Genomic DNA, 14529 nt, shown 5'->3' with positions numbered 1-14529 from the left:
TTACTTATTGTATTGTTTTTCTTTTGTATAAACTGTATAATTGTATTATGAATATGAAATGATATCGGTTTTGAACTGAATTAATAAAAAAGTTTAAAAAAAAAAAAACCAATAACACTGTGAATTTCAAAAGAGCTTTTCTTTAACCGTTGTGTTGAATATGTTTTGGACGACATTTATGTATGGTTGAGACAGGCAAGTTACTTCTGTTTATATCTTCCGGTGGTTCTATTCTTTTACTATAGCACCATTGCAGTTTGCACTTCTTAGATTATTGATAGATGACTGATGAGATAGTGTCACTGCTCCATTTCTTGTTATTTTCTTTGGCCAGTTTTGCTGTGAATAGATGGAGTAAGGCAGTGGTTGCACAGTTTGGGTCCTTGATCTGATGCTCTGTATTGACTCTCTTTGAGATTCTGTGGATGCTTAGGGTGAGGGCAGTTTGGGCCCAGTCAACTCCTTCATTTGGCTGCTGTTGTGTCTGTCAAGGGGAGTCTTGGGGGTTCAGCGAGGTCTGCTTGACAGCCTAGCCTGTTCATAAAGATTCTGGGTGATGTCTTTATATCGTTCTGTTTTAATTCTTAGGTCTGGCTTGACATCACAGCAGGACCTACTGTCACTAATCCTTTAAAATATAAAAAGAGGAAGATATTTATGGGAATGCCATGCAGTGCAGCAGTCAAAGTGTGCTTTGTGACTGGGAAAGGGCAGGAATGTGCCACATTTACAAGAATACGGCACATTCCTGCATTTTTCCCTGCGCTGGTACCCTTTGGGCTTCCTAGCACCAACGCCGGCACCTTTGCACCAGGTTGTAAGGATGCCTGCATTGCATGAAATGCACATTCCTCTTTTTTTGTGCTGCAGAATACAGCACATATAGAAAGAGGAAGTAACGAGCAAAACTAAGATATTACTCCTTTTGGCACATTCCGTAAAAAAAATGGGAGTTGTGTGGAAACACCCACGCAACGCCCATCGAATGCCTCCCCATGGCAGAGTAACGCAAAGCATGGTTTTGTGATGCTTCATTCCAGATTTATGAAGCAATTCTGGGCTATCCAAGTTAGCCTTACATGGCTTAATACATTGCATTTTGGGCTTGCGTCACACTTGCACAATGTTGTGTGTTGCAAGCACGACGCAAGACCCCTCATATATATGCCCCAGAGTTTGCTTTGGCTCCAACCAGATTAATCACTCGTTCACCTCACGCTATTGCTGGTGTACCATTCCCCCTTCCATTGGAATACACAAGGAACTATTTCACATCTAAAAGGTACATTCATTAATCAAACATGCATTGGCACATGAAAGCCAGAACAAATGACTTTGCAAATGTGTGGTTGTATGATTCAGTGCTAGGGTAGTTGATTAAAGCTGCATTTTGTTATATAAATTACTAAATAAAGTACCCGTATGCTGTGTATTAAAATTATATTGAGCGACATTAAGAAGTTGACTGGACTTCTTTAAGGCTACAGGACACTGAGGTGACTTGAAGTATCCATATATAACATGCATCAGACGGTATTTGATTTAATACTTGGGTCACACACTCATCTTTCCCATAAACTGCTTAACCCCTTGGTGCCTTGTTCTTTCGCTTCAAAGTGATAATGGTTGCAGGCATAATGAAATAAAGTGGAATCTGTAGTATAAACTTAAACACATAAATATGAGTTAGTAATTTGTTCGATTTAAAGTATGCTGTAACTAAGAATGTGTAGTAACATGCGGAGAGAATGTATCTTTTATGTAATGATGTGTAGTGTGTACCAATTTAACATGGTTGACATAAAAAGCTCCTTTCTGCTGATGACTGATTATTTGTTTAAAACAGATCACCAGGGTTAATTTTCCTTGTTTCAACTGCAGCTGTAATTTTGCTCTGAGTCCTGCCTTACACCTTGGCTGCTGGCAGCAGGCATTCCGACATCACAACTTAACTGGGATAACTTATTATAGTTGAGCAGTTATGTCATTTCATTACTGTAGGCAACTAGATAAGGATGCCATTTAAGGGCCATCACGGGTCTCAGGTGTGACCCCTGCCTTACCCTTTGTGACCACTATCACTGACTTGCTGACTGCAGGCCTCCAAAATGGCAAAATCGGTGCCAAGAGCACAGAGGTGTCTTGCCCATATTGGTGTCTAAGAGCTCCAGCCTCCTTGTTTTCAGCCCATTACACTAATAGTGAATAACAGTCTATTATAAATATTAGTGTAACAAATATAAAACGAGCACCAGAAGCTGGAACACGACCTTCACTGGCAGGTGAGGTAAGTAAAAATGTTTTTTTAATGTATGTTGTGTGTGCAGGTGAGGGGAGCCTGTGTGTGAGAGAATGTGTGTCTGTATGTGTGAACATGTGTGAGTGATAGTGACAGAGTGACAGGGGTTGTGCGTAGGAATGAGTGAGACATAGTTGATGTAAAGGAGTATGAGTGAGTCACCACCACCAATACCACCACCACTACAACAACCACCAAAACCACCACCACCAATACAACCACCAATACCACCACCACCACCAATACGACCACCAATACCACCACAACCAATACCACCACCACGACCAATACTACTGCGACCACCACCAATACCACCACCACTATCACCACAAATAACACCACCATCAATGCCACCACCAACATCATCAATACGACCACCACCACCAGTACCACCAAAAAAGATACCACCACCGAAACCAATACAACCACTAATAATACAACCAATACCACTAACACCACCATCACCAATACCACCACCAATCCCTCACCACCACCACCAATACCTCCAATACTAACAATACCACCAATACCACCACCACCAATACCACCAATACCAATACCACCACCAGGATGGAGGTCACGGTGTTTAATTACGCCGATGACCTCCAGCTTATCTTCAACCTTTCTAATTCTTCTTATTCTATTCATAATTTTCAGTCGGTGATGGTCTTTATCAGGGATTGGATGAGCTTTAACCACCTCAAGCTCAACCCTGATAAGACCGAACTTCTCCTCACTGGCGGCAAACTCAACCCTTGTTCTCCCATTTTCTGGCCCCCCTCTTTTGGTCCCCCCCTTCTCCTTCATTCTCTGTTAAGACACTGGGAATCACCCTCAACCAACAACTCACCCTACATTCTCAGATCAGCACGGTGGTTTCCCCCTGTTTCTTTACTTTGCGCACTATTCGGAAGATCTCTCGTTTTTTTTCCTTCTCTGCTCTTAAATTGATACTGATGGCTATGGTCCTCTCCCGTTTAGATTACGGGAATGTCTTGTACAATGGTGCTCCTGCGTACGCCATCCGACGGCTCCAACTGGTGCAAAACCAAGCTGCCCGCCTAGCCTATGGCTTACCCAAATCAAATCACACTACTCCCCTCCTAAGATCCCTCCACTGGCTCCCTATTAGACAAAGGGCCCTCTTCAAGATAGGATGCATCACCTTCCAGGCTCTTGCAGGAACAGCCCCTGAGTTCATCAAGTCTAAAATCAAACCTTACATCCCCACCAGACAGCTGCACTCTTCTTCTCTGTCCCTCTTGGTGGTACCCAGGTTTAAGAAGAGTAGAATGGGAGGTTCCAATTTTTCTGTCCTTGCTCCACAATTTTGGAACTCTCTTCCTCTCTCTATGAGATCTGAATCCTCCTATCTGGAGTTCCGTAGCACCCTGAAAACTTTTTTGTTCTCACAGGCATTTTAAAACCTAAACCATCTCTCCATCCAACTCAGGAACCGTTCTCCTCAATAGCGCCATGAAACCGCCTGGTGTACGCGCGCTCAATAAATACCTTCAAATTCAAATTTAAATTCACCACCACCACCAATACTACCACCACCAATACCATTACCACCACCTCAGCACCTCACCCTCACTAGTAATAACAGGGGCACTGTACGAGGCCGGAGCTACAGCCGAGACAGCCCATCCCTCCCTCCATGGCTGTCATAAAGCACAACCTGCCCTGCATCAGGAGGTGAAGCCAGCGCCAGAATTAGTGTTTTGATTAGGCCAAAGATAGCAATGATATTACGCAATGCCACACTGCACAATAAAACCACCCTTGCTCTCCCTCCTGAACCGCGACAGTGTAATCACAGAGCAAAAGGGGTTAGATTACTTTGTTAGTGTTTATAGCTCGGATCATATGTAACTCTCACTTCACACTTTGTGTCTGTGTAATTTACAACAGTTACGCATCTTCTTCATTGCACTATTTATCACTACTTTGAAGACGTCGCAGGCCGGTCTCTTCCTCTGAAATTTACAATCTACCAAGCGGCCAAGAAGGCCCTTTATTGCAATGCAATAGGTCTCGCATTTGTGAGATTTTAAGCTATTAGTATTGTAAATGACAATGCTTTTTATTTATGTTTTAAAACCCAAAACATAAATAAAAGCCATTGTCATTTACAATGCCAATAGCTCAAACTCGCGTGAATGCAAGACCTATTGCATTGCAAATGCTTGTTTTGTAAAGCAGCCCATTTTCCTTAAAGGAAAACGGGATGCTTTACAAAAAGAAAAATGAAAAGTTTTCCTTTCGTTTTTTAATAGCAGGCAGTGGTCTATGGGACAACTGCCTGCTCTTAAAAATACTCTTACAAACATTCACATAGGGGAAGGAGTCCCTTGGGACCCCTTTCCATTTGCGAATTGTTTACCACCTACTTGAACTAGGTGTTAAAATGCAAATGTTTTGCGACTGCATTCCAGTCACAAAACATTCATACATACCGATGCCCCTTCCTCATACCAAATCGCAGCACCTAAATTGCGATTCGGTATCCTGTTACCGAATCGCAATCTGTGTTTGATGCATGTGAAAAGCCTTTTTAGTGTTGGCAAACTGGCTGATTCTGCAAATCGACCCGTTTGCGAACTTCAAAAGGCTTCATACACGTGGCCCTTTGTCTCTTAAGTAGGCCGGGGTGGTGAACTCCACTCTGTTTGCGGAGGTGTCTGAGTTTTCTACACTCTGCAGAGCACACAGAGTTGCAAAATCGCTGAGCAGAGTTTTTTCTCTTTTACGCTCACCAACGTTAGTTTGATGAGCACGAGCAAGAAAAATCCAACGCTAGCCGCTTACGGCGGGATTTGTCAATGTGGCAGTCACGGATGGGCGCGACTGCTCGTGTTGAGAAACCATTCATTTGTGTTGAGGAAGCTGCGGCCCAAGTAGAAAATGTACATGAGTGGCAGAAAGAAGCAGCTGATTTTTCAATGCGGGACTAACTCCAGCGCTTAAATATCAGCATGAATGGCGCAACCTAATGCACTCCATCGCTTGCGGAACTCTGCGTTGTGTGGCATATTTTTTTGGTCACTTTGCAGAATTCTACGTAACAAAACTGCAAAATAAACCCAGGCAAGGAAATGCAAGCATGCGTGTTGGGGAATTTGGAGGTCAAACCCCCAGTCTTACTGACCAGGGTACACCGCCCGTTTCCAAGCTGCTTCCTCTGGGCTACATCCAGTGTATTCTAACCTGCATTCTCACCAGTACCATACCTAATGCTGGTATTCATATTTTTGACCTGACATCACTCAAGCAGGGTCTGTTATCAGGTTTACGATCATGGGACACCACTTCTGGGAAAGATTCAGGACAAAGGCAATTTACTGTGATATCATTAAGGTCAGAGCATTTCTGATGTGACTTCCGCTACCCCTGGAATTGAATCAACCTCAATGAAGTACAAAAGTCACAAGTCACCTGTAATAGGGAAATTTGACACAAGGTTTTACACAGAAACAGCAGCTCTTATGTATTATGTAGAAGTCATGCTGCGGCTTACCATGTTACAAAGCCACCAGAATGAGTATGAACAAATGGTTAAAAATCAAAGTAGTTATCACAATACAGTAACATATTATATTTTCTCACAATGGCAAATGATGTGAACCTTTGGTTGTAGGTTTGACCTAATCCTTGGTGCAGTGTGTGCAGTTGACACCAGTCCAGAGTGCACGCCCTACCTGAGTCTGCCCATCACCCCAGAGGATGGCACCAGCACTGATAAGTATTTCTTTGCCTTCCGGTGCATTTGGGTCTATCTTTCCCACTTTTACTACACGGAATTCCTCATCCGGGGATATCTGCACATTCAGGATGTCGTAGGTGGCGGGGGCATCTCCGTTTGCATCGAAGGATATTTCTTCCCCGATGCGAGTCTTAAAGCGAAGGTTTTTCAGGTACTGAAGGATCTGAAAGATAGAACATTATTCATGTTCCCCTCAATTATTTATTAACTCATACCTGTTTTATGGGCTTACTATGCATTTGAATAGTGCCTTGAAGATTGTTTTTCCAGTACATGTTGAGCTGTAGAAATATAATATACAAACAAGCAGAGGCTTATAAATGTGCACATTGTGAAGAGAAAGAGCTGATGTCCTGTTGTCCCACATGGGCATGTCCTGCTCCATGTTCCTCCCTCCTGCTACTCAAGCATCAGGGAAACATGAAGTTATAATATTACCCCCACATCTTGGAATTCTTCATCTTAGTACAAACATCCAAGGCCGTTCCGCCTCACACAGGGACCGCTCACTCAAGCTTGTGAAGACAAGTGAAAGCAAGAGCAGAAGCACATAATAGTCCCTCCCAACCCACTTCCTGTTTCCGGTTCCTGTCTGGAAGGGTTAGATACTCACTGTCATGGAGGAGGCTGAGATGACAGACAGGCCGAGGTCTCTGTAGGCAGTCAGCGCCTCCTCTACCCGCCCAGGTCTCATAGCTGGGCCGCTAGCTTTATTTAAGGAGAGGATTGGACTCCTAAGTTGGTTCACCGCTGAGTCAAGCACACACTAGGTAGCTTTAGCTGGATGCAATATCATTTCACAAGAGTAGTGTGTTAGGCAACACATAAATAGGAAGTCGCTGCCTCTAGTCTGACTTGTGGTCCACAATGGAGCCAGTGTCCAGTCCCTCAGGTGGAGGAGCTGAACTTTTCGACTGTCATCCGGTGAGCCTTACACTCCAGCACAGTTTTTGTCAGACTTTTCTTTTGATTCAATTTGGTTATCAGCCACAGCATTAGCTGCTTCCATTGTGGGTTTCGGGACAAACATCTCTTTTGAGGCCGGGCCAGGGAGCTGCAGCAGGAGACACAACCTGATCACAGCAGCGGCCTCAGTCTCAGCAAGAGAAGCAATGACTATCAATACACGACTGGTCTTCTGACCACCTAAGGCACTCTGTCTTTGCTTGCTCTCTGCTGCCCCCTGCTCCTCATCCCAGCCTCTCTCCTTCTGCCTCTTGCACCTTTCTTCCACTTTCCACTCTGTCTCCTTGTATCTGTTTTTCCACTCCCCACTATCTCTCTCTCTGCCCAGTTTTCCTCAATCCACTCTCTCGCTTTGGACCTCTTTGTGGCCATATTTCCACTCTCTCTCTCAGTGTGCCGGGTTTTCCACTCGCCATCGCCTGGATACCCCTTGGGTGCTGAGCATGCTATATACCTGTTCGGAAAGACAGAAAGAACTGGCCTCAGCAAATAGGTCTTAGACGTCGTCATCAATGGATATCTGACAGAACTTCAGATGCCTCGACAAGAACTTCATTTTCAGCAAAGCCCTCTGCGAAAAGGTGCAATCAGGAAACAAGCCATGATTAAAGGGATACAAGACGTTCTTCAGATGGGAGCGGCAACTTTGGACTTAAGGAAGCACATTTCCATGTGTCAATACATCAAGACTGTCAGAGGTTCCTTTGGTTCACAGTCAGAAACGATCATTTTCAATTTACAGTCCTGGCATTGGGCCTCTCATCATATCATTGGGTCTTTAGCAAGGTACCGGTGCCAGTAATGGCCCATCTCCATTTTCTGGGTGTTCAGTTATACCCACACCTCTAACACAAGCTTAGACAGAAGCTCAATCAAAGCAAAGCTGGTGTGTGCCATTCTAGATTCCCTGGGCCTCATCCTCAACAAGGAGAAATCAGAGCTCCTCCTGGCATGCTATAGGAACTGCTCAGGGGCTCTCTTCAACAGAGACAAGGTGTCAGTTGTTGCAGTGTACAATTTGCACTTACAGTAACTGTTGAACATATTAATGCAGTAAGATACAGGCCAGCTTTTTATGTGTTTAAGCTTACACAACTATATGTTCCCACGGCCTGATTATTTTTTCTCTGGAGGAGGATCCAGCCTGGACCCCGTGTTTGTCTATTAAGCGTTACTCAATTAATAAAAGTCATAAAAAACATTTAGGCCCATCACTTTCAAATGTCACCAGCCGCCACTGCAAACTGAGAGCTTTCCTTTCAGAGACAAGAGGATTGGTTTTTGAAGCTCAATTACTGCAGTTAATTCAGTTGGAGTTACCTTTAGCTCGACAGTGGCTAAGGGTGCACTGTCACATGTTTGCTTGTACATATGTGGTTTGGAGGTGACACCATCACCTGAAAAATCCAGTTCTTCATGTTCTTGTATCCTCAGTTTGGAAATTATCATGCCCAGAATCCAGACTTTCAGACCATGATGCAAAAGCTTCATTGATGTTTAATCCTCGAGAATCTTTAGAAAGGAGTACCCTTGTCAAAACCCTTTTTCCTGATCCTTAGGACAGAAGCAAGTTAGAGGGGGTTAGGGAGCCACGTTACATGACAAGAATGCTCAGGGTAGTTGTTCAGTTGGAGTAAGTCAAAGATCCTAAAACTGGTCAGAATTGGCAGAAAGTGGCAGAACACTGCATACCTTTGTAAATTCACTCAAGAAAACCCCTGCTGGTTTGAGGACAGACAATCAAGGTGCGAAAGTTGTACAGGAACAAGAAAGGGGGTAGAAATTTAGCCGACAAAATATTCTCCTGGGCAGGGGTGAATCGTCTCTCTCTGCAGCCGATGCATATTCCAGGGAAGAACAGGCAGACAGTCCAGTCAGAAATTACCATCATCTATAGATTTCCAACTCAGTTGAGAGGCTCTTCAGTATGTGATAGATCCTTTCATTTGCCCTACCATAGAGGTATTTGCATCGGGAACAAACTCTTGTTCTTCATTTCTGCTCGGAGAAAACCTAAAAATAACCTTGGAGGAAGGATTCCATGATTGTCCCTGTGCTCCAAGAACTTCTTCACTCAGTTCCTCCAATGCATGTCTGCAGAAGCCACTTCTGAGGATTCAGTGGAAGAAGAACATAGTGGTCCTCATAGTTCCTTTCTGACCAAGGGGACCATAGTTTCCTCACTTGTCTCAGTTTGTAATGCTCTGCATCTTCTTCTCCATCCCAGGCTTCTCCAGTTTCCCGGATCTAACTTCCAATGTATTCAGTTGTGACTGATGTACTGGAGGTTGAGAGGGTTGTGTCACAACACCTAGGCTGTTCAATGGAGGTGGCCAAGCTGACCATTCCATTTCCTTGTTTTAAGCACCAGTATCAAGAAAGAGTACACAACAAAAGCAATCTCCTCCAAACCCACAGATTGTAAAAGGTCCATGAATTCCATACAACGGTGCAGGGAGTGCTTCATTAAAAATGGTTTAAGAATTTTAGCTCTCTGAGTAGCATAAAAAATACAAAAAGACAGCCTCCTGATCGCATGGACAGGGCACTAAGTTGCACTATCAGTCACTACATTTAGAAAAGGTAATCAATCTTTGGAATATGTTGAGGAGTAAACCAAGCAGAATAATGTGTATATATTGCTGTGAGTCAAATGGTGCATACACCTTGAAGGATCGAGGAGCAAATATTGGGTAACAGAGGGAAGCACAGACACCCTAACCCTCCTTATTTCCTCCCAGAACATGTAGCATATGTCTCCCAGTTTCTTCTTAGGTACAGTGGGCAGAACTCAAAGGGGCTCCTCAAATAAATCCTGCCTGTCCAGGGCCAATGTCAGATCTCTGATCCCTCTCAACCAGAGGATCTCTAAAGCTTGTGCGTGAGACAGGCAATCCTTAATTAACAGGCTATTTAGGAAGAGAGTCTTGTTCACCCAAATCCCATGGAACAATAACAGTGGACAAGACCTTAAGATAGCCTTAAGGTATGTGAGCTCAAACTGTCTGTGTGAGATAAACGAGGAGGTAGATGGTGGGAGACCCAGAAGACGTTGTGTGAATTTGTTTTCGGTGATCTGTAGTGGCATTAGCACCTGAGATCCCCCTACCACAGTACCATAATTGGCCAGGCCTACACTTTTTACTCGATAAATGGCCAGCATGTGGGTGAGCGATATTTCGCCTGCTTTAACCGCTAAGGAAAAGCATGCGTTAATACTCCTTGCAAGCTGGATATTTCTGTTAACTATCTGTGGAGTCCAAGACCCCCTGCAGTTAAAGGGCTCCCCCAAGTAGGTTTTGAAAGGGTCAGCACCTTCAAACTAAACAGCTCAATGGACTGCCATTAAATCCTGCCAAGGCGTAACAAGGGAGCCATCTAGTATTACCCCTAGCAAACAGGCTCTCAAGTATTTCAGACCAAGGAAGCCAACAAGGCCATCTGGGGATCTGTCCTTAGTTTTGAAAGGTTTACCGAAGGAACCTTTTGAACAATTGGAGGAAGCTGAAATCTCCAGGGTATCTTCTAAGGTTGCTTTCTTAGTGCCCCTAGCTTCTGTGGTGTGAGCACTGCTGCATAACATGCACACTAAATGCAAGGCCTATGACTTGATATTTTTTGTCCCAATAAATGACAATTTAAAGTGAAAAGCATTTAAACAACAACACATAATCAAACCATTCAATGCTACTGGATTCACAATCATATGGGTCAAAGTGTTAAGGGTAATATGATATTTAATCTCAACTGTAAGACGATTTACAACATTCATAGTTACATATGTTCCATTAAGGGTGAGGTCAGGAGCATTGAATTTGATGTGCAAATTATGGTTTGAATGTCTTTTGTGTAATTTATGGATTGTGCTTCTAAGGATAAACTGTGAATTTCAGTTTTTTTTTGCTTGAATTTGCAACCATAGGTGCATGTTTTTTATGAATATATATAGATGCAAAAAGAACAATTGATCGACAGAATGCTGATCAATGTCAAACAATCATGCTAGTACAGAAATATGGGCCTACATCCATCAGATTGATTTGCTCCCCATGCCATTCCAGCTTGAACCCAGCCATATGCAGATCAGTCTTGACCCTGCTCCCTATCGGAACAGTTCAGCCTGAACTGCTAGGCCAGGTCCTCTCTGGACCGGAATCAAGCATCCTAGGACCGGTTTCTGGGTTTCACCCCTCATCAGCCAAGCTAGCTTGCCTCTAATGGCATGGAGAGCACAGGACCCACATCTGGGAATACCCATCTCTCTAGGAGTGAACAATCGAAAAAGAATAATTGATGAACTGAATGCTGATCAATGTCAAACATCCACCCGAGCACAGAGATCCGGGCCTAAATCCATCTGTTATTTTTGCTCCCCATGCCATTCCAGTCTAAACCCAGCCATATGCACATCGGTCTTGACCCAGATCCCAATAGGAACAGTCTTGCCCAAATTGCCAAGCCAGGTCCTCTCTGGACTGGAAACAAGCATATTAGGACCGGTTTCAGGTTTTCACCCCTCATTAGCCAGGATAGCTTGACTCCAGTGGCATGGAGAGCACAGGATCCACGTCTGGAGATACCCGTCCCACTCGGGCTGACAAATGCAAAAAGAAAAATTGATGGACAGAATTCTGATCAATATCAAACATTCACCCCAGTACACAGATCTGGGCCAAAATCCATCGCTTTTTCGTTTACTCCCCATGCCATTCCATTTTAAACCCAGGCAAATGCAAATCAGTCTTACTCACTTTGCCACTGGATTCAAGCTAGCCTGTCTGATGAGAGGTATTTCCCCGAAACCGGTCCCAGTATACTTGTTTCCAGTCCAGGAAAGACTTGGCTTGGCAGTTCGGACTGGGCTGTTCCCGTAAGGAACAGGGTGAAGTCTCATTTGCACGTGGCTAGGTCTGAACTGGGGTGGTGAAGTGAGCTAAACAACAATGATGAATTCAATGCAGATCTGTGACTGTGGGTGAGTGTCTGAAAAGTTTCAGCACACCATCCATCAGCTCCTTCTGTTTGCTTGTTTCGCCCCACATTGGTAGGTTATGTCAAGACGTGGGTCCCTTGCTCACTTTGCTACTGGATGCAAGCTCGAATGACTTATGAGGGGTGTTAGCCCGAAACCGGTCACCGTGATGCTTGTTTCAGGTCCAGGGAAAACTTGGCTTGGCAGTTCGGGCTTGATTGTTCCCATAAGGAACAGAGTCAAGACTGATATGCATATGGCTAGGTCTGAACTTGGGTGGCTGAGTGAGCTAGAGAACGATGATGGATTCAATCCAGATCTATGACTGGGGGTGAGTGTCTGAAACGTTTCAACACTCCGCCCATCATCTCCTTGTGTTTGCTTTTTATATATATTCAATACATTTCCACATTCATCATAAAAAATAAACAAGGACCTTCTTGTTACCTGCCAAGGCCGGCATGTGCTGATGTCAGCACAAGCCCCATTTGTGGATGATCCTTGCCCAGATGTGCAGTTTATCAGAGTGTTCAATGCATGAGCAAAGGCGTAAATTGCGGTGTAAGCTTGATAAGTATAGCTCAGGTCCTTCATTTCAAATAAATTCATGACCTGGTCATCTAATGTCTCTTTCCCTGAGCAAAGTGTCTGCTCACTTTCCTGTCCATGAATGACCATGTCTCTTGTCCCATTGGCCTCTGGAAAATTACAATGAAAAGATTTCTTATAGAAGATCTTTATGAATATATCATCAGGGTATCTCATTGGTTCTAAGCTGTGCAAAAATTCCTCAAATCCAAGCATATGATTGGTGTAAGGAGCAATTCCTAGAGATCCATTCAGTATTCTCCAGGCCTGGTTGTCCAGTAGTCCAGGTGTAATTGTAAAGGCGGCAGTGAAGATCCAGACCTTGCCAGTTACTTTCAGTGTATAAAGCGTTTGTAGTAACATCTTGAGGTGCACCTCTTGGCCGTGAAAAATGATCACTTTTGCTGCATGTCCCTGTATCATTTCGGCAATGCGAAGGACCTTCTCCTTGGAATAGCGAAGGTTGAGCTGCTCCATAAAGGCTACACAGCTGCCACTCTCTTCGATCCCTCTCCTTATTGCTTGTCCTCCTTGAAGGCCCACATCCTCATCAGACACAACCATTCCCACCCATTCCCACTGGAAGTGCCCCACCAGCCGGGCCAGGGCTATGTTCTGGAACGTTGAAGGTGGCACCGTACGTAGAAAGGAGGGGAACTGGAGCTTGTCGCTGAGGGAAGAGAGCACGGATCCATGACTGATCTGTCCAAAATATTAAGCACCAGAAAACATTTAGGGGAGAAAATGATGCCATAATAAATGTCTGCCTTTTACAAACACCAGTGAGACAGGATCATATAAATTATGGAATGGATAGCACTATTGGCATCTGTAGCATACTGTTTGTACTTTCACACACGTGCTGGAGTGTTTTTATCAAGGTATTTATGCTCACTCCTTTGTGACATAACAGTTGGGACCAATTGAAATTCAGGCCTAAGCTATTATACTTTACTAGTCTTCCTAAATTAAAAGGTGGACAACAGGTTATTGTCAGACAAAAGCTTACATGCTTTGTAGAAATGCAAGAATATCAACCTGGCATGCCCTAGTTTGAAGATTAATTTATGCTGTAGATAAGAGTGGTCAATTCATATATCACGTAATCGGTATGTGCTGCATAACAATACACTATCATCAGTGTAAGATGCCCTGACAGAGCAGGTACAGCTGGGCATCAGCGGTGTAAGCTTCCCTCTCTCCTGAGCAGGTACAATACACTGTCATCAGTGCAAGCTGCCCTGACAGAGCAGGTACAGCTGGGCATCAGCGGTGTAAGCTCCCCTCTCTCACGAGCAGGTACAATACACTATCATCAGTGCAAGCAGCCCTGACAGTGCAGGTGCAGCTGGGTGTCAGCAGTGTAAGCTCCCCTCTCTCATGAACAGGTACAATACACTATCATCAGTGCAGGCAGCCCTGACAGAGCAGGTACAGCTGGGCATCAGCAGTGTAAGCTCCCCTCTCTCATGAACAGGTACAATACACTATCATCAGTGCAGGCAGCCCTGACAGAGCAGGTACAGCTGGGCATCAGTAGTGTAAGCTCCCCTCTCTCACGAGCATGTACAATACACTATTATCAGTGCAAGCAGCCCTGACAGAGCAGGTGCAGCTGGGCATCAGCAGTGTAAGCTTCCCTCTCTCCTGAGCGTGTACAATACACTATCATCAGTGCAAGCAGCCCTGACAGAGCAGGTACAGCTGGGCATCAGTAGTGTAAGCTCCCCTCTCTCACGAGCATGTACAATACACTATTATCAGTGCAAGCAGCCCTGACAGAGCAGGTGCAGCTGGGCATCAGCAGTGTAAGCTTCCCTCTCTCCTGAGCGTGTACAATACACTATCATCAGTGCAAGCTGCCCTGACAGAGCAGGTACAGCTGGTGCATCAGCAGTGTAAGCTCCCCTCTCTCATGAACAGGTACAATACACTATC

At 44.4% G+C, this 14529-nt stretch overlaps 1 protein-coding gene across 1 annotated transcript in view; it reads right to left on the bottom strand.

Annotated features, from left to right (window-relative positions):
- The window catches only part of LOC144774083 (extracellular calcium-sensing receptor-like), a 147665-nt gene that overhangs the window by 78319 nt on the left and 54817 nt on the right, over positions 1 to 14529 (bottom strand). Inside the window, exons 4-5 of the mRNA XM_078659110.1 lie at positions 12451 to 13293; positions 6001 to 6228 (exon numbers count right to left, since the gene is read on the bottom strand). Coding sequence (XP_078515236.1) covers positions 6001 to 6228; positions 12451 to 13293 — 1071 coding nt within the window. The remainder of the gene's footprint in view (positions 1 to 6000; positions 6229 to 12450; positions 13294 to 14529) is intronic.

The sequence above is a fragment of the Lissotriton helveticus genome, chromosome 8 (genome assembly GCF_964261635.1).
Source record: "Lissotriton helveticus chromosome 8, aLisHel1.1, whole genome shotgun sequence".
Classification (NCBI taxonomy): Eukaryota; Metazoa; Chordata; class Amphibia; order Caudata; family Salamandridae; genus Lissotriton; species Lissotriton helveticus.
The sequence above is the reverse complement of the archived record's forward strand: the minus strand, read 5'-3'. Positions and strand labels throughout refer to the sequence as shown.